Here is a 27,599-nt window from a genome sequence, read left to right as displayed (position 1 = left end):
TGATCGATTCCATAATTCTCCCAACTATATTATAAGAATCTAATTACATTTCAGGTGAATGCAATTAAATTTTAATAATCCTCACAAAGCAATGAATTGTCTCTATATACCATTCCAGACATTTTAGTGCTGACAGATTTTAAAAAGCCTGTCTTATGTCTTATTTTCATGGAAAAACGGTTGGGAAAATTCAAAAGTGGTCGGGAGAATTTACTGTTAGATGGTGTTGCACAGTGACGCCTTCAAAGAAAACCATAAATATTTGTGTGGCTTAAGAATTCTTTCAGGATTTTTTGCTTGTTAGAGGGTCAGTACAGTAGATGGAATATAATAAGTAACATTTCATACACAAATTATGCATTTTTTTTCATCAACCTTCAACAATGTTACTGAGTCACTTTAATTGAATTCACGACTCAATCGATCTTCTGGAGCTGTCTACAGTATTGCCATCTTTCAGAAGAAAAAAAAACAGGCATGTGAAGTCATAACTCAACCTCAGTTGGAAAGAGCAAAACCTAAAATGTAAAATGTAGCCAAGTCGACTTGGCTTCAGTTCTGATGCATTGTCCTTATCCGATTCCCAAATGGGTAGATGTTCATTAGCTTCTTTCTGTAGAGTGGCCCATACGACTTGAACAACCTCAAAATGTGACAACAGAACATGGCCACATTCGTTTGTAATATCCAAAATGGGTAGATTTAACTTCTTTCATGAGAGAAGTCATTGCGACTTGTAGTATTCTTTCAGAAACCAACCTGGCTGCAGTGATGTGGCCAAGTGTCGAATCTATTCTCCATATCCGATGCAAAAAAAATGGTGATTTTCTTTCACAAGAGGAGCCATTACGACTTGTAATACTCCTGCAAGTCTTCATCGATTGGTTTCAAGACTGTCCTATCAGAAAGGTTCACAAACCATCCAGGCTGAAGTCCAAAGAAAATTTGACGAGGATCTTTCCTCATCCGCAGCATCTCCCGCTTTGGATCACTCGTCAAATCGGGAAGTAGATAACCGTGCTTCTGCGCGAGATCAGCCCTTGCTTGGTGAACCTTGTCAGGGTCGGCTAGATACCCTCGATAACTAGCGTTGGCGTAGTACGTGACGAGGTCCTTCGGTGGGAGGGCGCGCCTCGGGATGGGCTTCCCCTGCTGAAAGAATTGGAGTGGGTAAGCGAGGGCGTCGAGGCTGATGGGGTCGTAGAATCCAGAGGTTACGATGCCTCCGCATTTCTCGATGGCTGCAATGGCTAGCTCCGATATATGCTGCACCTCGATGTTGATCTGAGCAGCAAAGTTATCCAAACCCTGAGTGGGAAGAATTGACAGCTTGAGTTAAAGGCATCGTTTAACAATGTTAAATCTGAGATGCACGGCCCTACATGTATGTGTTATCAGTGTCTGTGTGAACTGGTGTAATATTGAGGCCCTAAAAAAAGAATAGCGCTTCAAAATGATCAAGTGCCTCAAAAAAGTAAAAATCTTTGAGTGACCTGTTTTACATACTCGTTTCCCCCAATAGACTGTAGTGTTATGAAAACCGTTAGGCAAACGCAAAATTTGGTTTCGATTAATCTTGATAATCAGACAGGCGATCGGCTTGTAAAAGTCAGAATCTGAGACAAAGTTACCGGATCCCTTTAAAGTATCACTGCCCAAATGCGATTGGTCACTTGTCTCGTACCTCAGCTAAACCAACTCCAAACCGAGTAAAAACTTAACGTTTCTTGGCCATGCATGGTAATTTCATTTTATATTTAGTCTATTTTTGGTTTGATGTCAGTCTTGTTGATATGACTTATGCACAGGTATCAATACTCTTTAACAATGATTAAAATAAAAATTGAATGGGCTACAAAATTAGATGAAAACAAAAAGAAAAAATTTGTTCATCAGACATTGGCAATCTGTGGCATTATGAATGAAGAAAACATGTAGGAGGTTTTTTGGTTGAAAGTTATGTATGAGTTATCTACCATCTCTTCACCCATACCGGTACTTCTCATTTTATCCTGCTTTTTGAATCTGCTATTTTTTTAAACTCTCATTTTGATAGTTACATGTACTACAAATTTCTTAATCATGGGTAGAAAATCCATGAACTAGGACAGTTTAAGCAATTCCATCCACTCTAATTTAGAAACTGGTAGAAGGCTTTAATATATCTTGATGCCTAATAAAAGGCCATGATGATACTGAAAAAGGCTGTTCATGCACCCCCCCCCCCCCCATGATCTAACACTATGATTATGACAGACAAAGAAAGCGGACAAAATATACAGTTCCTCAGGTAGACAAAGGAACATCCCTTCACTGCTATTATGTAAAAATGTGTAGAACAGGTGTCACATATATTCACCTGTTCTACACATTTTTACATAATAGCAGTGAAGGGATGTTCCTTTGTCTACCTGAGGAACTGTATATTTTGTCCGTTTTCTTTGTCTGTCATATTCATAGTGTAATCTTATGATTTAAACAGCAAATACAAATAATAGTAATACGGGTATTAAAAAATGTTGTTAGATAAAATCTATTAATGATGAAATTGAAAGTAGACCCTCAAACACTGCCCCCTATGAGAACAAGACGCATGACTTACTTCTTCAATCAGGTTGATGCCATACTGTTTCTCCATGATCTTGATTTCAAAGGCTCCTGAATTGACCAAGGACGTCGCGTCGATAGGCTGATCAGGGTCGATACGACCCATGTCAATCAGATGTTGAAGCTTTGTCAGCGTGACGGGCACGTACTGTCTACGAAGACTGCAGTCAGGGGGGAGAGGCAAAAAAAGAGGAAAGATTAGACGGTGTCACCAGTGTACTGGGAATTTAAAGGGGATGTGGGTTCAAACCTCAGCCAAGGTCTGCCCTGTCCCAGACATGATAGTCACCTGTAAGCCATGAAAAAAATACATGGGGGCTCGGGGCGAATTAGCCCCCGAAATGCCCAAAAGAGCTCCCGGAAGTTATAACAGAGCCCCCAAAAATCTGCCTAGAGTTTAATGCAAAACAAATTGAAGAGTGTTATTTTCATGCAAGCAAGCTTGAAAAGTAGCCCCCGAAATGTTTAAAGTATTTTTTTCCCTGCCTGTAAGCAACTCAGTCAGCGAGTACAGCATACAGTGTATTTCCCTAATCAATGTGAAACAGTAGTGGTGCTATGATCTAACCCTGTGTCACTGTAGTTGGAATGAAACTGAGAATGATGTTGAGCCAGAGAAGGGGATGTATACTATGGGGAGTGCAAGATTTAACAAAAAGGAAACATATCTATGGATATAAATGATCCATTCAACCTTAAAGTTATAGAGATTCACACATTTTGAGCACTAATTTTTTTTTGGGGGGTGGGGGGGGGGGGGGGCAAGTGCCCCCTGTGCCCCCCCCCCCCCTTCTGGATCCGTCCCTGTTACCATATGAGCACAGAGTGAACAAGAACAAGAAAAAGAACTTAATAGGGCATAGGGGAAAATAGAACGTTGACTCTGGGCCCTACTTCATAAAACTTGTTTTCAATTTCAAATTACGATATTTGTTATAAGCTACTGAAATTCTCGCATTGGATTGGATATAGGATTTGGATATGAGCAGCTTTTTCATAAATCTGTGGCAGTTGATATTGATAGCCTAGCTTCATGATAACTCTGTTCAAAATGATGATAAACAAACATATCAGTTGCACCAAGAAAGTGTTTTTTTAATTATTTGTTGTATTTCATAGAAATCCCAAATAGAGCTTTTGTGAATAACAAATTAATCTTTTGCATTAAAATGATAAAGAAAATTCAGGGAATGATACATGTATAGTACATACAATACAGAGGAACCTCATTATAATGAGGTCCTTGTGACCAAGGAAATTACCTTGTTATATCAGGAATCTTGTTATGTCAGGGTAAAACAACAAAAGAATACAGAGAGTTAAGAGTCTTAGGACCAGCAAAATATCTTTATATTTTGTTTTGTGTATGCACCAGCCAATGTGGAGAGCCCCTCGACAGAATTTTTAAATTCTTTTCGGTGATTCCCAGGCATTGGCTGGTGCTAAATATTATTATGTTAATGTTATATGATTTTGTCTACCTTGTGATGTTTTGTATGTATTGTTATCATCTTGCCTGGAAATAAAACGAATACAAATAAATACAAAATAAATAAAATCACCTTGTTATGATAAATATCTTGTTACATCAGAGGTCTGTATAATGAGGTGTCACTGCACTCGTATATCAACAGTACAAAATAAATAAAATCACCTTGTTATGATAAATATCTTGTTACATCAGAGGTCTGTATAATGAGGTGTCACTGCACTAGTATATCAATAGTTCAACACCAACACACACAAAAGGAAAAAGAACCGAGAACAAGATCATCACCAAAATATAATATTGATATTAAAAGGAGATGTGACTTACTGGTGGTCTTTGTAGTAAGGGTACTTGGGTACTCTGAGATAGAATGGTGTCTGACCCCCTTCAAATCCAACTCTTGGTTTGGTACCCCTCATCCCTTGACCGCTCATGCCCCGCCCACTCATTCCTCCTCCATGCTGGCCACGCCCCCTCCTGTAGTCCTGCGTACATAGTACATGTAGTTAAGAAGAAAGTGACATCTTTAAAGTGGGACTGCACTACTTGTAGCTACTTGCGCCCTCTATATATAAAAAAAACAATGCCTGATCGGTGACCATTGGTCCCTCATGATCCTCTTTTTCCTTATGTTAATTGAGAGCTGAGTTGACGAGATAACCACCTGTCCAGTGACCTCCCAGGGTCACCTAATCCCTCCTATAAACTAGTACAGATAAGCTTTAATAGAAGCAATCATATTTAATCAAGTAAAACATGATGAGTTGAACTCAATCAAATGTACAGAGATACAAACAAAACTTTGAATCTGTACTTACTGGCTTTCATTTATTAGGGTAAAAAAGGGCGCATGCAGGGATTTCGCTATATCAAGAAAACTCCATGCATGTGGCTTATTATACTCAACTAGTCTAATCACTATTATCATAAAGTAAGTATCAAATTGGCAACGTAAAGAAATTTTTTTTTTTTTGGCGGGGGGGTATTTTTTTCGACCATAATGTCTCAGATCCTCATACAGTAGATAACTTCACACAGGCCCGCGCCCGCCCGCAACCCACACCATCAGTTTGCACTTGTATTGTGCAGCAGTTTGCTGTGAAACCTGTGAAAAAGTGTAGAGTAAAGGTGGAGTAATCGACCATCTCCAGTTTTCGGCCGATTGGTTGGATGCATGGTAAAATCCCTTTAAAATACATCGCATAATAGCATATCACATATCCCAAACCTACCATACCATGCCATAGACAGCAATAACCATCTGATTTGGGTCATTTCTTTAATAAAACTGACATTTGTTGTCATTCCCCAATACAGATGGCAACCCAGAGATCTCGTACCGTGGGGCAGGCTATGTACATATTTTCGTCCACGACATTTTCTCCCCGATTTTCTTTATTTAGATCTAATTTCCTGATTTCTAAATCAGATGTAAATTAGGTCGGTATGTCATTTTATCAAAATTTGATAACTCAATATTAAATGGATAATTTACGGACTTACTTATATGAATTATCCAATTTATATCTCCGAACGTTCATGCACTCGGAACATAGGGCTATATGACCCGGCGGCCAAAATATTTCCGGGTCAACCTACCAAAACATAGCCAAATGGCCAATCAGAGCACTCGTTTCGTGGGAGTTCGTTGGTCAAGCTGGGCTTACTCGTACGTAGCTACAGTATGAGTCAAAATAAACTATACGATTTAACGCGTTTAACGCTAACGTTATAAATAACGCGTTACTAACGGGTCGGTTCTGTAGTTGCCGTTAAATGTCCCCTTGCCGTTAAATGTCCCCTTGCCGTTAAATGTCTCCTTGCCGTTAAATGTCCCCTTGCCGTTAAATGTCCCCTTGCCGTTAAATGTCCCCTTGCCGTTAAATGTCCCATACCCGTTAGGAAGTTCATTAACGGGTATGGAATTTTTCGAGTGCGCCAGGAATGTCCCAAACATTACAGTTGAAAGCAAACAGGGTCTGGTAAATTTCGCAGAGACGTACGTCTCTTTACAAGAAGCTACAACAAGTCGGCAATATCAAAGAATATTTAGAGAGCAGTGTATAGCAGCGTGGGAAACTTGCTCACAACGTGGTCGAATACAATCACGAAGAACGATCTTTTTAACTTAGCGATTTTCCTGTGAATTCACTATTCTTAAACACAAAAATTAAGAAATGTCCATCCAAATGATATATGTCAATTTTCATGACTTACAATTGCTTCATTCCCGAGATATATCCCTCAAAACCTGGTTAATTTTTCAGCGGAAATGCCTCCAATATCTGTCTTTTTATGTCACACTTTTTTTTACCAGCACGTCGCACAGTAGCTAGCGGAACGCTACTTCCGCATAGCGACTGCTTTAGAGAAGGGGAGGAGCTAGCCGAGCGTAATAGGCAAATTGACGTGGGCGGAACGGGAGATCTATGGCGGTGTAGACCGTCAGCGCTACGGCCTCGCTGTTGTTGGTGTTGTTATAATTGTTGTTGCAGTTATAGTTTGACATGTTTTTATTTTGTTGCCCTGCATGCTTTTCAGACGCATTTCGAGCATTGCTCGTGTTTTCAGTTTAGCTTGCTGGTGTTCATTAGGTGGTCTGTTGAAAACAGATCACCTATTGTTTTCGTCAGAATTTTCTTTATTATTATTATTATTCTTTATTTTTATTTATTTCCTACACTTTTTTGTGCCTAGGATAACTCAAGTTCGGTTTCGTCAATTTCATTCAATTTTGGCACAGTCATAGGTCATTGTCATGAGACGTGACAGGAACATTTTCAAGGTCATCACGTCATCGTGACGTCATCCAGGCGCCATTTTGTGAAATCACGTTATCCATCATATCTTCATGATGCATAAGCAAAGGTCATTCATATCCATATCACATATATTTCAGGTAAAGGGTCAAAAGGTCATGTCATCAAAGGTCACATAAAGGTCATGACGCGCGCGTACGTGCGCGTCAAAATTTGAAAATGCTCAAAATCACTTTACTATTAAAGGAGAGTACGAATTAGGTCATTTTAAGCATTTCAAAATTTTCCGTCCGTACGTGTCCACGCGCGCGTTGCGCGCGCTCACAACGCGCGGAAAAGGTCAACTTCATTTTTTTTTACATGATTTGGATTCCTCTAACCGTAAATGACAATTTACATTAATTTCAGTCACTCTTGACCTTTTATAAGGCCGTGAGCGCGCGTCAAAGTTCAAAATCCGCGCGGGCTGCTATGGGCAATATAATGCAAATTTGATCAAAAACATCCCATTTTAAAAATCAAAATATCTCTTCAGAGAGTCAATTGACCCCAACTTTTATATCATGGTTAGAAAAAACATGAGTTGGAGATATGATTTCATGTGTCATTTGACCCTCAATTAACTCATGACGTCATCATAATGGCCTCCGAACTCATAATTTCAATTTTCATATTATGACGTCAGCAGATTTTTTGAAAATTGATTGTATCTCTGTAAATGTTGATCAATTTTCTTTCAAATTTTGATATGTTCTACCTGAGAATATTCTCTACAAATGCAGTAACCACGATATTTCATTTTGACAAAGGCATCATGGCGTATTTTTAAGATTAAAGGAGGCATGTCAATTTTTCACATTTTGCGTGTATTCTCTATGGGACATGACTTTTTCTCAAAACTGGATTCTACATTCTCGTCTTTCGCGAGCAATATCTCCGTCGTTTTATCTTTGTTTACGCTGAGCTTAGAGTATGTTGTAGCTGAGACAATAAGCTATCACAAGTGTGGCCTTTATTTTTCGATCAGATGCCGGGATCATGCTCATATTTCACTTACAAAGTGGGATTTGAGAATTTCATTTTCCGTTTACGTGTAATCTCTATGTGAAATGTTTTGGTATATCGGTAACGCACTTGACTTCCGACCTCGAGGTCCCTGGTTCGAGTCCGGGCGTCTCCAACAATTTTTTTTCTTCACTTTTTTTTCTTTTTGACCTTTCACTGTACCATCTCATTTGAATATTAAAACACGTAGAATCGCAAATAATGTAATAAACAACTATATTTAATTTATTATTACCCTATTATCACTTGATCCATTACTTTTTGCTTGTAATACTTATGGGAGATGACTTTTTCTTAAATCTGGATTCTACTTTCCTGTCTTTTGCGAGCAATATCGCCGTTATTTCCGCTTGTTTTTTGTTGATTTTTGAGTATAATGTAGCTGAGACTATATGCTATCTACATCTCCCTCATTTTTTCAATCAGATGTCAGGATCATGCTCATACTCATCATCGTCATCATCATCGTCATCAATATTATCATCATCATTATCATCATCATCATCAATTTCACCATCATCATCATCATTGTTTACATGTCTATATAACTTCTCCCATTCTCAAATCTATCATAAGACTTAGACAGACCACCTTATTCGTCTTCGTGACGAATTCAAGTCTAGTTATTATTATTATTATTATTATTATTATTTATTTTTATTTCTTCCCGTTTTTTGTGCCCCGGATAACTCAAGTTTGGTTTAGTTAATTTCAATAAATTTCGGCACAATTATAGATCGTTGTCATGAGTCATGACATGAACATTTTCAAGGTCATTAGGTTATCGTGACGTCATCCATGCGCCATTTTGTGAAATCACGTTATCCATCATATCTTCATGATGCATCAGCAATGGTCATTCATATTCATATCACATATACTTTAGGTCAAGGGTCAACAGGTCATGTCATCAAAGGTCACATAAAGGTCATGACGCGCGGGAATGTGCGCGTCAAAATTTAAAATTGCTCAAAATCACTTAACTATTAAACGAGAGTACGAATCAGGTCATTTTAAGCATTTCAACATTTTCAGTCCGTACATGTCCCCGCGCGCGGTGTGCGCGCTCACGGCGCGCGGAAATGGTCAAATTCAAAATGTTTACATGATTTGGATTCCTCTTAACGTAATTGACAATTTATATTAATTTCAGTCACTCTTCATATTTCATTAGGCCGTGAGCGGGCGTCAAAGTTCAAAATCCGCGCGTGCTGCTATGGGCAATATAATGCAAATTTGATCAAAAACATGCCATTTTAAAAATCAAAATAGCTCTTTAGATAGTCCATCGACCCCCGATTTTTATATCATGGTTGGAGAAAGCATGGGTTGGAGATATGATTTCATACTACCCTGACTCGTACAAAGTGTAACAAAGTCAACATATTGACATCTAAACTCAACAAAATGTATTTTGTTGATGACGTCATTTTTGTCTTTGTTTAATTGAGATTATCTCACTTATCGGTCTTCGATCTTCTCCCAGATTTCGATATGTTGTATCTGAGATAATTCTCTATCAGTAATATGTCATTTATTTTTTATTTAGATGACGTCATCATAGTTAAATATTCGATTAAAGGTGACAATGCATAATTTGTCATATTTGCGTGTTATGTCTATGGGAGGTCACTTTTTTCAATACATGAATCTGCATGACAATGTGTTTTGACCAGTGTCTCGGTTGTTATTCAAAACAGTTTTCAACCAAATCTTAATATGTTGTAGCTGAGACTATATGCTATCTAAATATTTCCTCATTTTTTCGATCAGATGTCAGGATCATGCTCCTACTCATCATCGTCATCATCATCATCAATATCGTCATCATCATCAATGTCATCATCATTATCATCATCATCATGGTCTGAAGATGATCATCATCAACATCATCATGATCATGATCATTATCATCATCATTAACATTATCGTTTTTATCATCATATAACATTATCATTATCATCATCATCACCTTTACTATCATGATCATCACCATGTTCATCATGATCATCATTGTTTACATGTCTATATAAATTCTCCCATTCTCAAATCTATAAGACTTAGACAGACCACCTTATTCGTCTTCGTGACGAATTAAATTTCTAGTATTTTAATTGAATTTGTACAAAAACACAATTCAATTAAAATAAATTTGTGACCACTCTTTTGTGTGCACGATTACTCAAAATTGAACCGTCCAATTTCTTTCAAATTTAACACAGTCATTGGTCATCATCTTAAGACGTGACAGGAACATTTTCAAGTTCATCAATATATCGTGACGTCATCCAGGTGCCATTTTGGGAAGTGCTCTGAGAATCAACTCATGATCATATCTTCATAACCGTAAATCCTTTCTCATTCATATTTATAACAATTATGGTCAATATACATCCGGTCAACTTAAGGTCAATAAACGCGCGCGTACGCGTCCGTCCGCGCGTCGGTGCGCGCAAAAATAAAAAATGCTCATAATCACTTTTTGATCAAATTAGAGTACGTTTTAGGCCATTTCAAGCATTTCGAGATTTTTGCGTGGGCACACCTTTGCGCGCGCATAAATTTGCGCGCGCGTTTGTGTTCGTAATGGTCTTACGCAACCCAGAATCGCCTTTTTTGTCTATCATAGTATTGCCCATTTTATTCCGAACAATTTGATACCATGTTTATCTCTTTATGACCATTAATAACGAAATGAGCGTCAGTTTAAGGTAAACGTCTGTGCGTGCGAGCTCTTGTAATACATAGCATATATGGGCAAAAACATGCCTATACGAAATACATTATTAACTGTATAGAAAAAAATATTATGGCTCTATCTGAAAAGTCAACGGCAAAATACGTGTGAAACTAGTGAGCAATAATTGACCCAGTTGTACATTTCATCGCGCACCAGCTGCTGGTGACAATGACAATGTATATTACGTGTATAACAAAATGCGCACTATGCCCGAACTCCATTGTGACGTAACAATCACACCCTAGGCAAACTGATTGCAGTGTATCGAAAATTCGTCAGCATATTTTTGGAAAATTGATTGTATTTCTGTAAATGTTGATTAATATTCTTCCAAATTTTGATATGTTTTAGCTGAGACAATTTTCAACAAATGTCGTTGCCACGATTTTTCATTTTGACAAAAGCATCATGGCGTATTTTTGCGATTAAAGGAGGCATGTCAATTTTTCACATTTTGCGTGTATTCTCTATGGGACATGACTTTTTCTAAAATCTGGATTCTACATTCCTCTCTTTTGCGAGCAATATATCGACATTATTTCTGCTTGGATTATGTTGATTTTCGAGTATGTTGTAGCTGAGACTATATGTTATCTAAATCACCCCACATTCTTCCAATAGGATTCGAGGATCACGCTCATGATCATCATCATTGTCTTAATGATGATGATTCTTGTCTCTCGCGAGCAATATCTCCGTCGTTTTATTTTCGTTTACGCTGAGCTTTGAGTATGTTGTAGCTGAGACAATGAGCTATCACAAGTGTGCCATTTATTTCTCGATCAGATGCCGGGATCATGCTCATATTTCACTTACAAAGTGGGATTTGAGAAATCAATCTTTCTTTTACGTGTACTCTCTATGGGAAATGTTTTAGTCTACCGGTAATGCACTTGACTTCCGACCTCGAGGTCCCTGGTTCGAGTCTGGGCGTCTCCAACAATTTTTTTCTTCACTTTTTTTTGGACCTTTTACTGTACCATCTCCTTTGAATATTAAAACACGTACAATCGCAAATAATGTAATAAACAACCATATTTACTTTATTATTACCCTATTATCACTTGATCCATTACTTTTTGCGAGCAATATCGCCGTTATTTCAGCTTGATTTTTGTTGATTTTTAAGTATGTTGTAGCTGAGACTATATGCTATATAAATATCCCCTCACTTTTTTTGCAATCAGATGTCAAGATCACGCTCATGATCATCATCATCATCATTTTCATTATCGTCATCATGACAATCATGATCATGATCAAGTAGTTAATTTCTCAATACTTTGTGTCATATTCATTAGGCCTACTTATTTTGATATTTTTTCCCATTAAATTTAATCACGATCATCAACAATCATTATAATTTCTAAATATTTCGTTCATCAGTTTAGCTCATCAGTTTAGTTCAGTTCATAAGTTTATCCGTTTAGCTCATGAATTCAGTTCATTTCACATCAGTTTAATCTATCAGTTCATCAGTTCATCAGTACTTCATGAAGACAGACCACCTAATTCGTCCCCATGACGAATTAAATTTCTAGTATTTTAATTGAATTTGTACAAAAACACAATTCAATTAAAATAAATTTGTGACCACTCTTTTGTGTGCACGATTACTCAAAATTGAACCGTCCAATTTCTTTCAAATTTAAGACAGTTATAGGTCATCATCTTAAGACGTGACAGGAACATTTTCAAGTTCATCAACATATCATGACGTCATACAGGCGCCATGTTGTGAAGTGCTCTAAGAATCAACTCATGATCATATCTTCATAACCGTAAATCATTTCTCATTCATATTTATAACGATTATGGTCAATATCCGTCCGGTCAACTTAAGGTCAATTAACGTGCGCGTACGCGTCCGTCCGCGCGTCGGTGCGCGCAAAAATAAAAAATGCTCATAATCACTTTTTGATCAAATTACAGTACGTTTTAGGCCATTTCAAGCATTTCGAGAATTTTGCGTGCGCACACCTTTCCGCGCGCATAAATTTGCGCGCACGTTTTTGTTCCTAATGGTCGAACGCAACCTTAAATCGTAATTTTTTGTCTATCATAGTATTTCCCATTTTTTTCCGAACAATTTGATACCATGTTTATCTCTTTATGACAATTAATAACGAAATGAGCGTCCGTTCAAGGTAAATGTCTGTGCGTGCGAGCTCTTGTAATGCATAGCATACATGGTCAAAAACATGCCTATACGAAATACATTATAGCTCTTTAGGATGCAAGTTGACCCCACAATTTTTTGCGTGTCAAACTCGTGAGAAATAATCGAGCCAGATATAAATAACATCGCGCACCAGCTGCTGGTGACAATGACAATGTATATTACGCGTATAACAACATGCGCACCATGCACGAACTCCATTGTGACGTAACAATCAGACCCTTAACTGTTTGCAGTGTATCGAAAATTCGTCAAGCACTTGATGCACAGTGCTTGTTTGACGATGTTTTTGCAACTTCTAATGCTAGGATATCCTGTGCAGTGTAGGCTACATAATTTATAAGATAGTAATTTATAATTTATAATTCATCAGATAGTATAAGAGTTTCTTGTTTGCTCTAAATGTCTGATGTGGTTAATATTAGTAATATTTACTGCCTAATTCAGGGCAATACGACTTGCCATATATCATCCTCACCTTCGGTTCGGGCAATATACGTCGTACTGCCCAGAAGGCAGTCAATATTACTTAATTATGCATCATCATGATAATTTTTCAATATTTCGTTCATCAGTTTAGTTCAGTTCATCAGTTCATCCGTTTAGCTCACCAATTCAGTTCATTTTACATCAGTTCAATTTATCAGTTCATCAGTTCATCAGCACTTCATTCATCAATTTATATCTTAATACATAATTTTACATTAACATTATTTCATGGGGTAATTGAATTGAAGATGAGCATGATCATAAGAATTGAAGACAGACCACCTAATTCGTCCCCATGACGAATTAAATTTCTAGTATTTTAATTGAATTTGTACAAAAACACAATTCAATTAAAATAAATTTGTGACCACTATTTTGTGTGCACGATTACTCAAAATTGAACCGTCCAATTTCTTTCAAATTTGACACAGTCAGAGGTCATCATCTTAAGACGTGACAGGAACATTTTCAAGTTCATCAAAATATCGTGACGTCATCCAGGCGCCATTTTGTGAAGTACTCTGAAAATCAACTCATGATCATATCTTTATAACCGTAAATCATTTCTCATTCATATTTATAACGATTAAGGTCAATATCCGTCCGGTCAACTTGAGGTCAATAAACGCGCGCGTACGCGTACGTTCGTACGTTGGTGCGCGTAAAAATAGAAAATGCTCATAATCACTTTTTTAACAAATTAGAGTAACGTTTTAGGCCATTTCAAGCATTTCGAAAATTTTGGGTGCGCACACCTTTGCGCGCGCATAAATTTGCGCGCACGTTTTTGTTCGTAATGATCGAACGCAAACTAAAATCGTCATTTTTTGTCTATCATAGTATTGCCCATTTTTTTCCGAACAATTTGATACCATGTTTATCTCTTTATGACCATTAATAACGAAATGAGCGTCCGTTTAAGGTAAATGTCTGTGCGTGCGAGCTCTTGTAATACATAGCATATATAGTCAAAAACATGCCTATACGAAATACATTATAGCTCTTTAGGATGCAAGTTGACCCCACATTTTTTTTGCGTGTCAAACTCATGAGAAATAATCGAGCCAGTTGTAAATAACATCGCGCACCAGCTGCTGGTGACAATGACAATGTAATGCGCACCATGCACGAACTCTATTGTGACGTCACAATCAGACCCTTGGCACACTATTTGCAGTGTATCGAAAATAGGTCAAGCACTGGATGCACAGTGCTTGTTTGACGATGTTTTTGCAACTTCTAATGCTAGGAAATCCTGTGGAGTTTAGGCTACATAATTTATAAGATAGTAATTTATAATTGATAAGATAGTATAAGATAGTAAGAGTTTCTTGTTTGCTCTAGATATCTGATGTGGTTAATAATAGTAATATTTACTGCCTAATTCAGGGCAATACGACTTGCCATATATCATCCTCACCTTAGGTTCAGGCGATATACGTCATATTGCCAAGAAGGCAGTCAATATTACTTAATTATGCATCATCATAATTGCTCAATATTTCGTTCATCAGTTCAGCTCATCAGTTTAGTTCAGTTCATCAGTTCATCCGTTTAGCTCATCAATTCAGTTCATTTTACATCAGTTCAATTTATCAGTTCATGAGTTTATCAGTACTTCATTCATCAATTCATATCTTAATACAATAAATATATCATTTTACATTAACATAATTTCATGGGGTAATTAAATTGAAGTTGAGCATGATCATAAGAATTGAAGACAGACCACCTAATTCGTCCCCATGACGAATTAAATTTCTAGTTTTATCTTGTTTCTTTGTCACTTGATTATTATGATGATATTCAGTCTCAAAAATAATTAATGCTATTTCGAGTTCTTTCCTTGTTTTTCACAACGGATTTTCTGAAAAATGACTGGTGTTTGTAGGCTCTACTACTTTTTTATGCATGCTTTGTTCTGATTTAAAATCCCGTTTTGTTTTTAACTAATAAAACTATGCATAAATTAGGTATGAAGTGAGGAATACTAGTACCGGTAGTCTACTTCCACAATGATCTATGGCCCTTTATAACCCACATGTTTGTTTTTCGTTTTTAATTTCTCTTATCTGTAAAATATGTATATATATATATATATATACGAGGGTGTTTATGGCTTTATTGTCTTGCAATCAATAAAGTAAGTAAGTTTTTTTCACAAGCTACCGGTAGCATATAATTGATCATTATCCTGAGACACTACTGCTACCCCAATCCCCCCGCCCGCCCAATCATACGTAAGTGTTTCCACAAGTTACCTCTTGCAGACAATTAATCATTATCCTCCCCCTGCACCAAGACACTACCTGCCACTCCAACCAAGAAACGTCAAGCCACGAACCGCCCGTGATTCCTAGGGGTGTGATAACCAAGGCTAAGATCCCTCACTGCCTCAATCAAGCCAATATTTACGACTACGATTAGTAGTGAATGTATTTTTATGATGAATACTTCGAGAACAATATCAATTACCTACCTGTTTCCACCAAGTTCTGTATAAATTTTACAGTCTATGCCCTCTTCTCCTTTGGTTCCTCACCAGAATCGCACACCATCCTCGTCATCCTTTAGTCTTCATTTGGATGTACAGTTTGTACATTATATCCCATATACAATACCAATATAATGATATGCATGCAATTATGAATAGTTTGCTATCAATGTAGCAATATCCAATACAAACTATTAGTCCTGAAAAGCAGTTGTATGTTACGGAGATAAATATTTTTTCTAGCTCATGAATATGTGACAGTTGGCATATTCGCCGCGATGATGATAAAGAAAAGCGATGGTGATGATAATAGAGCTGGGCCAAGTAGCACAAATAGTTGCAATCGATTGTAAGTAAAGACGCTTTATTTTAATATCTTTTTTGTAAGCGTTTCATTCAACAAATCAGATTTGCGCATTTAAAAATAATGATGATGTTGATACTAACATGATGATGGTGATGATGATGTGATGGGCTGATGATGAAGTGACGCAGTATACATTTATTCAGGTAGGTGAATCATTTCTTCAAAGACAATGTGGATTCAAGCGACATCATTAGAAGGAACATAACAATTCAACCACTTCCTTGCCCTGGTCAGGGCATGGGTCAGGTAGGTGGGCAGTAATTTGGGTACTACACCTTTAATCTCTCTCTCTCTTGATAATCTATCTCGAATCACCAATGTCTCCTTTCTTATCTTCCTCTCTCTCTCTCTATGGATGTTTGTCCCCCCCCCCCCCCCAATTTTTGTTTTGTTATCTCTCTCTCTCTAATCGTGGACCTACACTGATCTACAAATATGTTTCATTTATTAATGTTAATTGTGATTAAGTTATGATAAAACATTGGCAATTCTCGGTTTCGTGTTTTCTGGGACGCACTGTATAGGCTGATTGTCTATCTAAAATGAGGCGTCATGTCAATCAACACCAAAGTTCCAAAACACCGCGTATATTCATGTATTTAACTTTGTTACGCGCCTTTGTTCTGAGAGCGCCACTCGGGACATACTTGGGGGGGGGGGGGGGGAATGTCATAATAAATCTGTGATTATTTAATGTCGTTGTTAAAGAGCTATGCCATGTGTATTGGAACATACGGACCATTTAAAAAGGATTTAAGAAATATTTTAACTTCTCATATATATTTACAAAAAGATAAAATTATAATTTCAACACCTCATCTTTCAACATCCATCATTTCTTGCATCCTTTTTCTCTCCAATTCCTCTCTCACTCAGTTTTTCTCCTTCCCACTCTCTAATGATCTATGACCTTCTCTCTTTTGTTTTAGATGCACACCCACCCCAATTTCAATGAAATTCCGAAAAATAGATATTATAAAAGTTAGGTTTTATTATTTATAAATTATTGAGAATTTTTTAATAAAACATTTTTTTTTTTTAAATCATCATTTATAAGAGATGGAATAACAAAATTAGTGGGTGCAGATGAAGTAGGTGATGGAAAAGAGAGGGGGAAAAAAAAATCGATTTCAAGAAAAAAAGAAATCGGGAGACGTAAAGATAGAAGGTAATTTATAGGAAATGGGAAAAAATAATTACAATGATGTATTGAATAAAAATAAATCAACAAAAGGGAAAAGTAAAAATAAAAAAACACTAGGTATACAAACTTACATCCCTATCTTCACTTTAAGGTACATGCAATGTAAATTCCAATTTTAATTTCTATATTAATTTTGTCACAACACCGATTTTTCTGCTGTAAATTTACAGACTACGATCGTCATCCCAGCTGACCGTAAACCAAGGACCTTTCGTAAACCTAGCTAGATGTATATATATATGTATCTAATTGGCCCCGAGCCCTGCCAAAAAAAAAAAAAATTAAAAATAAAGAGGTAACCACAAATGTTGCCTATTTTCTTTTTTTGCTTCCCCCCCCCCCCCCCCTATCCCGGCGGCGTTATTTTTTTTATGCGGCACAGATTGGGGTATGGCGCGTGTTAAACCTATGGGAAGTACGTTCTTTCCCTTCTGAATAGTGTCTGCACTTAGGTGAGACTAGTCATGTTAGCTAGCATTATATTAGCGCTGCGAAGAAGTTTGTATATCCATCGCGAACTATGTGTTTAGATAACACTCCTCTTCGTTTAAGTTAGTTTTATTGACTCATTATTGTGATGTTCTCCTTATTGACGTGCTGCCTCCTCTTCAGTTTTCTAATTTGATTTTAATTGTTGATGTAATGATTTTCCATGCGGTAGTGGATTAAATGTAACAGTATTAAAAACAGACCTCTACTACCTTTACTGTTTAGTACGCACACGACCAGTATTAGTCTGTAAATCAAGACCCCTTTTTAAAAAAAAGCCCCAATCTGTGCCGCATAAAAAAATAACGCATCCCGGCGACGCTGCTTTCCTCTATTTTCATCATCTCTCGTACTGTATATCCTCTCTCCCTTTCTATCTAAATGTATCATTTCATCAGTCCCCTCTATTTTCCCTATGAAATGAAAATGTAAAGACAAGCAGTTGTACGCATATACAATTTCAAATTATGTTCCTGTATGTATATTCGTATCAATAGCCGTCGGAATATATTCCAACACTATAGTAATGCTTGTATGGAGAGCTACGGTCAAGGCTTAATAGCAAACTTCCTGTCACATACAAAAAAAGCTTACTCTGAATGTGGCCTGCTATTGACACTCGGCGGGGGCAAAGGGCGTTGTCCTAGCTACAAGGCCTAATGTCTATTGTTCAGGGGGATCCTATGTTCAAGGGGATCCCCCTTGAACAATAGGTATTACGTAAGGATCTAAGCCACTGGCTATAGGGAGCAGTAGCAGGCCGGAAATGAATAGAATAAGTGAATGGCCAACTGTATTTGTGTTACTTTTAGCTAGCGGTACAGTGCCCCCCCCCCCCACATTTTCAAGTACCTCAAAAGGGCCCCTTTTCCATAGAAAAGTGCCCCTTCCCCTTTAATAACTACCCCTTTTTAACTCGGATAAGCGCTCCTGGTATTTTCACAAATGCTCCTTTTTCTATTGATAACTATACCTCCATTAAAAAAAGAGAAAGAGTAGCAAGCTGAGAATGAATAGAATGAATGGCAAACTGTTTTTGTGTTACGTTTAGCTAGCGGTACAGTGCCCCCCCCCCCCGTTTTTCAAGTACCCACAAAGTGCCCCTTTTACTTTGACAAGTGCCCTCTTTCCTTTGTTGTAGAAGTGACCCTTCCCCTTTTAATAACTACCCCCTTTTAACTCGGACAAGCGCACCTTATAATTTCATAAATGCCCCTTATAATAATAGCTACCTCAATTTATAAAAAAAGCACTTCCCTTCTCGTAAATGCCCCTTTTCAGGTACGAGAAGTTAATCATTTTTACTTCAGATAAGGGCCCCCTTCACCTCCGGAAAATGCCCCTATCAAAATATGATTGGTGCCCCTTTTCTTTCAACTAATGCCCATTTCCCATTATCGTAAGTGCTTTTTCATTCCTGATGAGTGCCGCCTTTTGTAGTTTTAAGAAGAGCCCAATTTTCACCTCTTCAATTATAACCTTTATCGCATAACTTCATAAAAAGATGATTTCAAAGTTGTTTGGGTTATGAACTTGTATTAATATGGACAAATATGGCTGTTGTGTCAGAGAAAATGACGCGCATGCTGTGAGATTTTAAGGAAAGGAATGAATATGAGAAAAGTTGAAAGGACGGGAGAGAGAGGGAGAGGAAGAGATGAGGGGAGACGGGGTATATAGAGAGAAAGAAGAGAGAGAGAGAGAGATGGGGAGGGAGAGTGAAAGAAGGAGGGAAGATAGTGAAGAGATAAAGGGGGCGGAGTAGAGAGAGACTGGAAGAAAAACAAAAGATCGCTACTATATTCACCCCTAAACTTGATTTACTAGTATGTGCTCGCGCTCGCGTGGCCCTATAGCTGTCACATTCCACCAGCCTTCAACCACCAAGTCCCCAGAGAAACAAATTTATCTCTTATCTTGCTGATATAAGTATATCAGTCAACGACTGGATTCTAATCTCAATTTCTTGCTGAGAGACTTGATGCATGGACCTACTACAAACCATGCTTGATGACAGAGAAAGTGCATTTTACGCAATGTAAGAGTACACAGGCAGGGAGGAAGTTTCCATTGATTTAGGTTTCCACCCTAGGACCAGGGACTTGGAACTTGAAGACTGCTAGGACCTACTTCTTGGTAACTTTTATGTACTTTAATATACCATGTAGGGACTTCCATGCTAAAAATAGCTATGCTAAGCTGAAAGCATGTTTTTTTTAATCACCGTATTTAAATAAATAAACAAACAAAACTGGCTCACTGCTATGCAATATCAAGAGCACGTTCGAAGCTCCCGGTAATTCAGATTGTATTGCACAGAGATGGTTCTCCAGCCACGTAATGATCTAATTAGAAGATAAAAAGGCATTCTCCTCGTGGCCATCTTTTTCCCTTTATTATTTCATATATCATGTCTTCCTCTTTCCAACATTTACTACCTAGTCTCACGGATCAATCTACGATACAGGTTGGTAGAAAGTGATGAGGCACTTTATACACAAAATGATGTGCATGATGTTGGCAAGTGCATAAAGTAAGTACTTGGTCATCCTACTAAACAATTTTATCAATCAAGTAATTCAAGTATGTCAATTGTCAGATCGCGTTATTACCAAATGACAAATTGAAGAATCGGAAGGAATTAAATTGAATTCCAAGAACCAAAAATACGTCTCTTCTGAGGACTCGATGAGGTCAGGTGCATTTACTGTAAGGGGTGGGGGGGGGGGGGGGGTTGTAATACAAAGTAGTCATTTTTTAGGAAATCAATAGTGAAAAACAAAATATCTTAAATATTAAAATAATGTTGGAAAGACTGAATTAGTAACGAGTTGCAAAGAAAAACTAGACACCAAGTCCTGAGAATAGTCCAAATCCTTCCCCATACACCCCAAAACTGAACTACCGCTTTAAGATATGTTAATGGGGAACGAAACATGATTTTATAAGAATGAAAATGTAGAAAGCGAGTAATACAAATTAGTTATTTCTTAAGAAAGTCAATAATGAAAAACAACAAAAGATTTTAAAATAAAGTCGGAAAGACTAGATAGTAAAGAGTTTCAAAGAAAACAAGTCATAGTGAAACATAAGTGATGTTCAACATATTACTCTAATGCAGGGCAAGAAGAAAAAAAACGATGTCAAAATAAAACGTTGAATGTTTGAAAACTGTTAAATTAGTATTATAAACGACGTTGTTAGTACCAAAAATAGCAACCAATAACAAAATAATGAACATAAATCAACAACATGCATATTTCTGTAAAAATAAATTCATGCAACCGTTCCTGAAGGCATGTTTTCTGTGCCATGTCCTGGATGCAAAAGATAAAAAAAGACACACTACAAATTAAATATTTAAAGGCATGGAGAAAATAGAGGTGTTTCTCGTCATTGGCAGCAGGGGGCTACTAATTATTATGTACTGCAAAATGGAACAAAAGAGCTAGGCCACTGTTCATGATTGACATGCGATGGTAGCAGTAGAGACGCTGCTCAGATACATGCATTGCATTGTTCTCCTATATGGGATTATAAATGTGTGGCAGGTTAATCAAAAGCAGGGGGAACAAATTTATAAAGCAGTAGCTATCCGGATAAATTGGATCCCTATCTTTTATACTATTCATCGCGTTTTTCTTCCTCTTTGTCCTGCTATGAAATTGGCAGAAAATGAGATTTTGCTTCTGATGTTCACCTTGCGAGACCGTAGCCCTGTAAAAACTCAACAATTTTGAGCTAACAATGGGCATAATTGGCATCGAATAAAATGGCTTTGATTTAGGGCGAGCAACCGTTCAATGATAAATCGGGATGACTACAATGCTTTTTCACGTGTCTTACGTTTGCAAAATCTCGCGCTCATGATGACATAATTGCTTCATTATTTTGACCTTATTGATGGAATAGTACCTGGATTTGAAGTCAGTTATCGTCCGTCTGCATAAGTTATCATATCAGCTTAATTTAAGATAAGTTTGACATTATTTTGTCGATTTTTTTTTTTTAATTCCATGCTCGTATTTTGAGTTGATAAGTATTTCAGATACTATAGGCATCATTTTCTTGAAGCGCATATCCAGACTTCGGTAAATTTTAGAAGATAATTACAATGTTTCAGAAATTCAGATTGATATGGCATTGTTCTATCGTAAATCACTTTGAATATAATTTTATGCGTGCTTGTTTTTTTAGATGATAATTACGATGCATGACTCAAACATCCCCTTAAAAAGTAGGGACATCACATTTACAGGGTTGTTCGTAATCCCTTATAAGGGATTACCTGCTAATCGCCTTAATCCTATCATAGCCCCTATTCAGGATCTGACAGTTATATTCATGAGCCAAGGGCCAGGGAGTGATCTTCACAGTGTAGTGCACGTGTAGTTCTGTGATATTGGTATTCATTTTTTTCAATCATTTTTGTCACTGCGTAGGCTTACTCTTTGCCATAAAAGCCTGTATACATCGGCGATATATAATTGATTCGCTTCTCTCCCCTTCGATCTATCTCTCTTTTATTTTCTCAAGCGCCTGGTGATAACCGTGATATTGGTATTCATTTTCTTCAATCAATTTTTTTATTTTCCGTCGACTTACTTTTTGTCGTAAAAGCCTGTAACATCAGTGATATATAATTGATTTCGCTTCTCTCTTCTCTGCGATCTATTTTGTCAAGCGCCTGGTGATATTGGCATTCATTTTCTTCAATCATTGTTTTCGTTCCGTCGACTTACTTTTTGTCGTAAAAGCCTGTAACATCAGCGATGTATAATTGATTTAGCTTCTCCCTCCCCTTCGAGCTATCTCTCTGGTATTTTGTCAATGTCCTGGTGATATTGGAATTATTTTTTTCATTCATTTCTTTCGTTCCGTCGACTTACTTTTTGTCATAAAAGCCAGTAACATCAGCGATATTTAGTATAATTGAATTCACTTCTCTCTTCCCTGCGATCTATCTCTCTTTTATTTTGCCAAGCGCCTGGTGATATTGGAATTCATTTTCTTCATTCATTTCTTTCATTCCGTAGGCTTACTCTTTGTCATGCAAGCCTGTAAGATCAGCGATATTTATTTGTTTTCGCTTATTTCTCTCCCGCGATCTATATCTTTTTTTTTTTCCTTCTCAAGCGCCGATGATATTGGCATTCATTTTCTTCATACATTTCTTTCGTTCCGTCGACTTACTCTTTGCCATGAAAGCCTGTAACATCGGCGATATATAATTGATTCGCTTCTCTCCCCTTCGATCTACATGTATCTCTCTTTTATTTTCTCAAGCGCCTGGTGATAACCGTGATATTGGTATTCATTTTCTTCAATCATTTTTTTTTCGTTCCGTCGACTTACTTTTTGTCGTAAAAGCCTGTAACATCAGTGATATATAATTGATTTCGCTTCTCTCTTCTCTGCGATCTATTTTGTCAAGCGCCTGGTGATATTGGCATTCATTTTCTTCAATCATTTTGGTCGTTCCGTCGAAAGCCTGTAACATCAGCGATGTATAATTGATTTAGCTTCTCCCTCCCCTGCGATCTATCTCTCTTTTACTTTGTCAAGCGCCGGGGTGATATTGGCATTCATTTGCTTCAATAATTTGTTTCGTTCCGTTTACTAACTTGTCATAAAAGCCTATAACATCAGCGATATTTAATTGAATTCGCTTCTGTCTCTCTCCCGCAACTCATTAATTGTTTTATTTTCTCAAGCGCCGATGATATTGGCATTCATTTTCTTCAATCATTTCTGTCGTTGCGTAGGCTTACTTTTTGCCATGAAAGCCTGTAACATCATCAATATTTGATTGTTTTCGCTTCTTTCTCTCCCGCGATTTAATGTCTCTTTCATTTTTTCAAGTGCCAGTGATATTGGTTTTCATTTTCTTCATTCATTTCTTTCGGTCTGTCGGCTTACTTTTTGTTATAAAAGCCTGTAACATCAGCGATATTCTATTGTTTCCGCTTCTCTCTCTCCCGCGATCTATATCCTTTTCAATTTATAGTACAAGTTCTAGTACACACACACACTGAGACAAACGCAGTTAATCTGGCACACTCGTGATTAAAGGTATTGTAGTCAAGGTGATTACGTAATAGATAATTGTCCCTCGCTAGTTAAGAGGATTAGAGATAATTAGATTTACTTGGAGGAGAGGTAAAGGAATGACCTGTGAAAGTGATGTCCTGAAGCCCGAGTAAGCAGGGACTTAATAGGATAAAGGGTAGACTCGACGTTTGGGGCATGGTTTCAGACATTTTAGGCATCAATTTCTCGAAGCGCATATCGTTAATTCGTTCGCTACTAAATTTTGAGAAGATTATTAGGATGTTCAGATTAGTTTGGCTTTGTTTTATCGTAAATACTTTTGAATATACTCGTATCTTCAGATGATAATTACGATGTTTCAGATATTTTAGGCATCATTTTCTTGAAGTGCATATTGTTCCTTCGTTCAGTCAATTTTAGAAGATAATTACGATGTTACAGATATTTTAGGCATCATTTTCTCGAAGCACATATCGTAACTTCGTTCGCTAATTTTGAGAAGATAATTAGGATGTTTCAGATTAGTTTGGCATTGTTTTATCGTAAATAATTTTGAATATACTCGTGCTCGTATTTTGAGATGATAAGTACGATGTTTCAGATATTTTAGGCATCGTTTTATTGAAGCGCATATATCGTTCCTCCTTTCGGTCAATTTTAGAAGATAATTACGATGTTTCAGATATTTTAGGCATCATTATCTCGAAGCACATATCGTAACTTCATTCCCTAATTTTGAGACGATAATAAGGATGTTTCAAATTAGTCTGGCATTGTTTCATCGTATTTAATTTTGAACATACTCGTGCTCGTATTTTGAGATGATAATTACGATGTTTCAGATATTTTAGGCATCATTTTCTTGAAGCGCATATATCGTTCCTTCGTTCGGTCAATTTTAGAACATCATCTAACAAAACTAACAAAACTAACAAAACTAACAAAACTAACGGGTAACGCTAACGTCTAACGGGTAACGCCTACAAACGTTAAATATATAATTAACGTATTGCAAACGTTACACGCGTTAGGGGGGTTAGTTTATTTTGACTCATACTGTACGGTAGCTATTGGACATTCGAAAAGAAAAAATGAATATTCATCAACTAACACCAAGACGGATAATGTTGACTACGAGACTTTCTCGGATTAATCATTAATTTAGGATCTAAATGAGCAAGCTATCGTAAGTCAAATAAGCTATATATATGTTATTTTTAATTTGTGTTATAATTGCCGCAGTTATGAGGATGTAAAGAGTGAAAATCTTGTTGCATATCTCATTCATCGCGGTCCGGTCGAACCGAACCATTTGTTCCGTACAGTGCCTCACAGAAAGAGGTCCCCAGATTTCAGTCTCTATAATCGGAGGTCTAGTGGAGCCAGACGTAGTCTCAGTGGAACAACCGACGATTAGAGAGACTGAAGCTTTCGGTCTAACCATGCCAGAGTCACTGAAGAACCACATTTGCAATGGGAAATATATCCTAAAATATCACATTTTAACGATGTAATCGGCAGTCCCGCTACCCGAATCTGAAAAATTGAGTATCTTACGCGTGTCTGTAAGAAATATGGGTACCATAAAACAAGCTTTATTTAAAGTATTTTTCAGATTTAGAGCCTGATTTTGTGCGGGTTGCAAGCTCAAAAGTATCTCATCGCATGTATGAAATCAATGGAGCTGGACACCGCAACGCACAAATGATATCTCTGTCTAATTCAGATTCCAATTTCCGATCAACGCAGTGCTAGTTTTCGTCTTGGGGAGCACTGGGAGCTCCGGCGTGGAATACCTGCTCCGCCTGCTAGTGCTATAGATCAGCGCGCTAACGCGGGCTTCCTACTGACTTTGTACATGTAGTCGAAAACTTGCTCGCGCTCGCTTTGTCCATAACTGCCTCCGAAACAGTGAAAATTGAAATGAATATTGTCATGGCAATTCGTGATTTTTTTTCTGGGATTCTTTTTTTGTTTAAAATATAATAATAGTCTAATATTTGCTTCATGATTTAAACAAGAAATGATAATAAATAGGAAGCACGAAACAGGGTAGACCGAAAGCTTCAGTCTCTATAATCGTCGGTTGTTCCACTGAGACTACGTCTGGCTCCACTAGACCTCCGGTTATAGAGACAGAACGATCGCCTATGCCAGCCCGTGTTGAACTTATTCCGCTAGATTTTAGCCGCTAGGCCCCTCCCACAAACTTGCCACGGCCGTATTGTTATGCCCCCAAAATCCCCCAAAATGTCATTTTACCTCGTTCATTTCCAATTTTAAATTAGGCCTAGGCTATAATAAATCGGTTCCACTTACTAACTTGATTGATATAATCCGTTTAATGGTCCCTTTTAAGGAAATTATCGGTCAAAATCGACATCCATGTTGAAAATCTTGCAAGCCGTGTTAAACTCTCGCTGCCGTCAATCTCATCCCTTCTAGTCTACGCCGAAGGCAAAATGATTATTAAGGAAAAACTGTGATAACGCCATTACGAACGTGTAGATGGCGCACAGTTTTTCCTTAATAATCATTTTGCCTTCGGCGTAGACTAGAAGGGATGAGATTGACGGCAGCGAGAGTTTAACACGGCTTGCAAGATTTTCAACATGGATGTCGATTTTGACCGATAATTTCCTTAAAAGGGACCATTAAACGGATTATATCAATCAAGTTAGTAAGTGGAACCGATTTATTATAGCCTAGGCCTAATTTAAAATTGGAAATGAACGAGGTAAAATGACATTTTGGGGGATTTTGGGGGCATAACAATACGGCCGTGGCAAGTTTGTGGGAGGGGCCTAGCGGCTAAAATCTAGCGGAATAAGTTCAACACGGGCTGGCATAGGCGATCGTTCTGTCTCTATAACCGGAGGTCTAGTGGAGCCAGACGAAGTCTCAGTGGAACAACCGACGATTATAGAGACTGAAGCTTTCGGTCTAGAAACAGGGAGATCTAATAAACATAACGACTTTTAACTCATGATCTTAATTTGGACATTTAATGAATATTTACTTCATAGTAGGGTATCTCCACGCCGGAGTTACGGGTCAAATTTTGGATAGGTTTCTGAACAAGCGCAGGTTTATTTATTTATTTGTAGGGACGTGATACAAACACTTAAACGGGTATATGGGACTGTAATTTAGTAAAATTTTACAAGAACCACACTGCGTGAAGCTGAAGTCGCTTTATTCTTGCAAGGACAGAAAGTAAATCTTGCTCATTACCTTTTTCCTTGCACCAGGATTATCCTTTAAGTTGTTTAAGGCAACTCTTGGTAGGCTACGAACTACCTCTAACGCCCTTCCTGCCCCAGATTTCGCCATTCTATGACGCCAAATGAAATGCAAAGCCAAAGGCAAAAACAAAATTATGGAGAAAATGTGCTATGGTATCTTTGATAAACAAAAAGGGGATCTACACCATTTTTGGTTTTCTCGACGCGACAGCATAAACATTCACTGTTCGAATTCACACATGCTTATAATATATAATTGATAATGATTGGCGGAAGAAGGAACAACCGTTTGCTTGAGTGCTCTCTTGTCCTACGATATGTCTAAGGTTATCATGATGTATTGTCAAATAATCACTCCAGATATAATTATCCCTTTCATTTCCCTTTCTCTCTCTCTCTCTCTCTTATTCTCTCTCTATTG

General features: G+C 37.4%; 1 protein-coding gene across 1 annotated transcript; it reads right to left on the bottom strand.

Moving 5' to 3' along the window:
• LOC581576 (39S ribosomal protein L15, mitochondrial) lies at positions 1–27,328 on the bottom strand. The gene is made up of 4 exons (XM_781565.5): positions 27,168–27,328; positions 4,424–4,581; positions 2,603–2,768; positions 1–1,308 (listed from the first exon to the last, which is right to left on the bottom strand). The coding sequence occupies exons 1-4, from the start codon at positions 27,264–27,266 to the stop codon at positions 847–849; spliced, it is 885 nt and encodes a 294-aa protein (XP_786658.2). The 5' UTR covers positions 27,267–27,328; the 3' UTR covers positions 1–846.
• Positions 27,329–27,599: the final 271 nt, after the last annotated feature.

Source organism: Strongylocentrotus purpuratus, unplaced genomic scaffold (genome assembly GCF_000002235.5).
Source record: "Strongylocentrotus purpuratus isolate Spur 01 unplaced genomic scaffold, Spur_5.0 spur5_scaffold_13, whole genome shotgun sequence".
Taxonomy (NCBI): Eukaryota; Metazoa; Echinodermata; class Echinoidea; order Camarodonta; family Strongylocentrotidae; genus Strongylocentrotus; species Strongylocentrotus purpuratus.
Note: the sequence above shows the minus strand (reverse complement) of the source record. Positions and strands in the feature narration are given on the sequence as shown.

What these genes read in the sequence shown, in the direction of transcription:
- LOC581576 (XM_781565.5), bottom strand. Translation starts at nt 27,266, where the DNA reads ATGGCGAAATCTGGGGCAGGAAGGGCGTTAGAGGTAGTTCGTAGCCTA. An exon ending in CCTTACTACAAAGACCACCA is followed by an intron (nt 2,769 to 4,423) that starts GTAAGTCACATC and finishes CCCTGACTGCAG; the next exon opens with TCTTCGTAGACAGTACGTGC. An exon ending in GCATCAACCTGATTGAAGAA is followed by an intron (nt 1,309 to 2,602) that starts GTAAGTCATGCG and finishes CTTCCCACTCAG; the next exon opens with GGTTTGGATAACTTTGCTGC.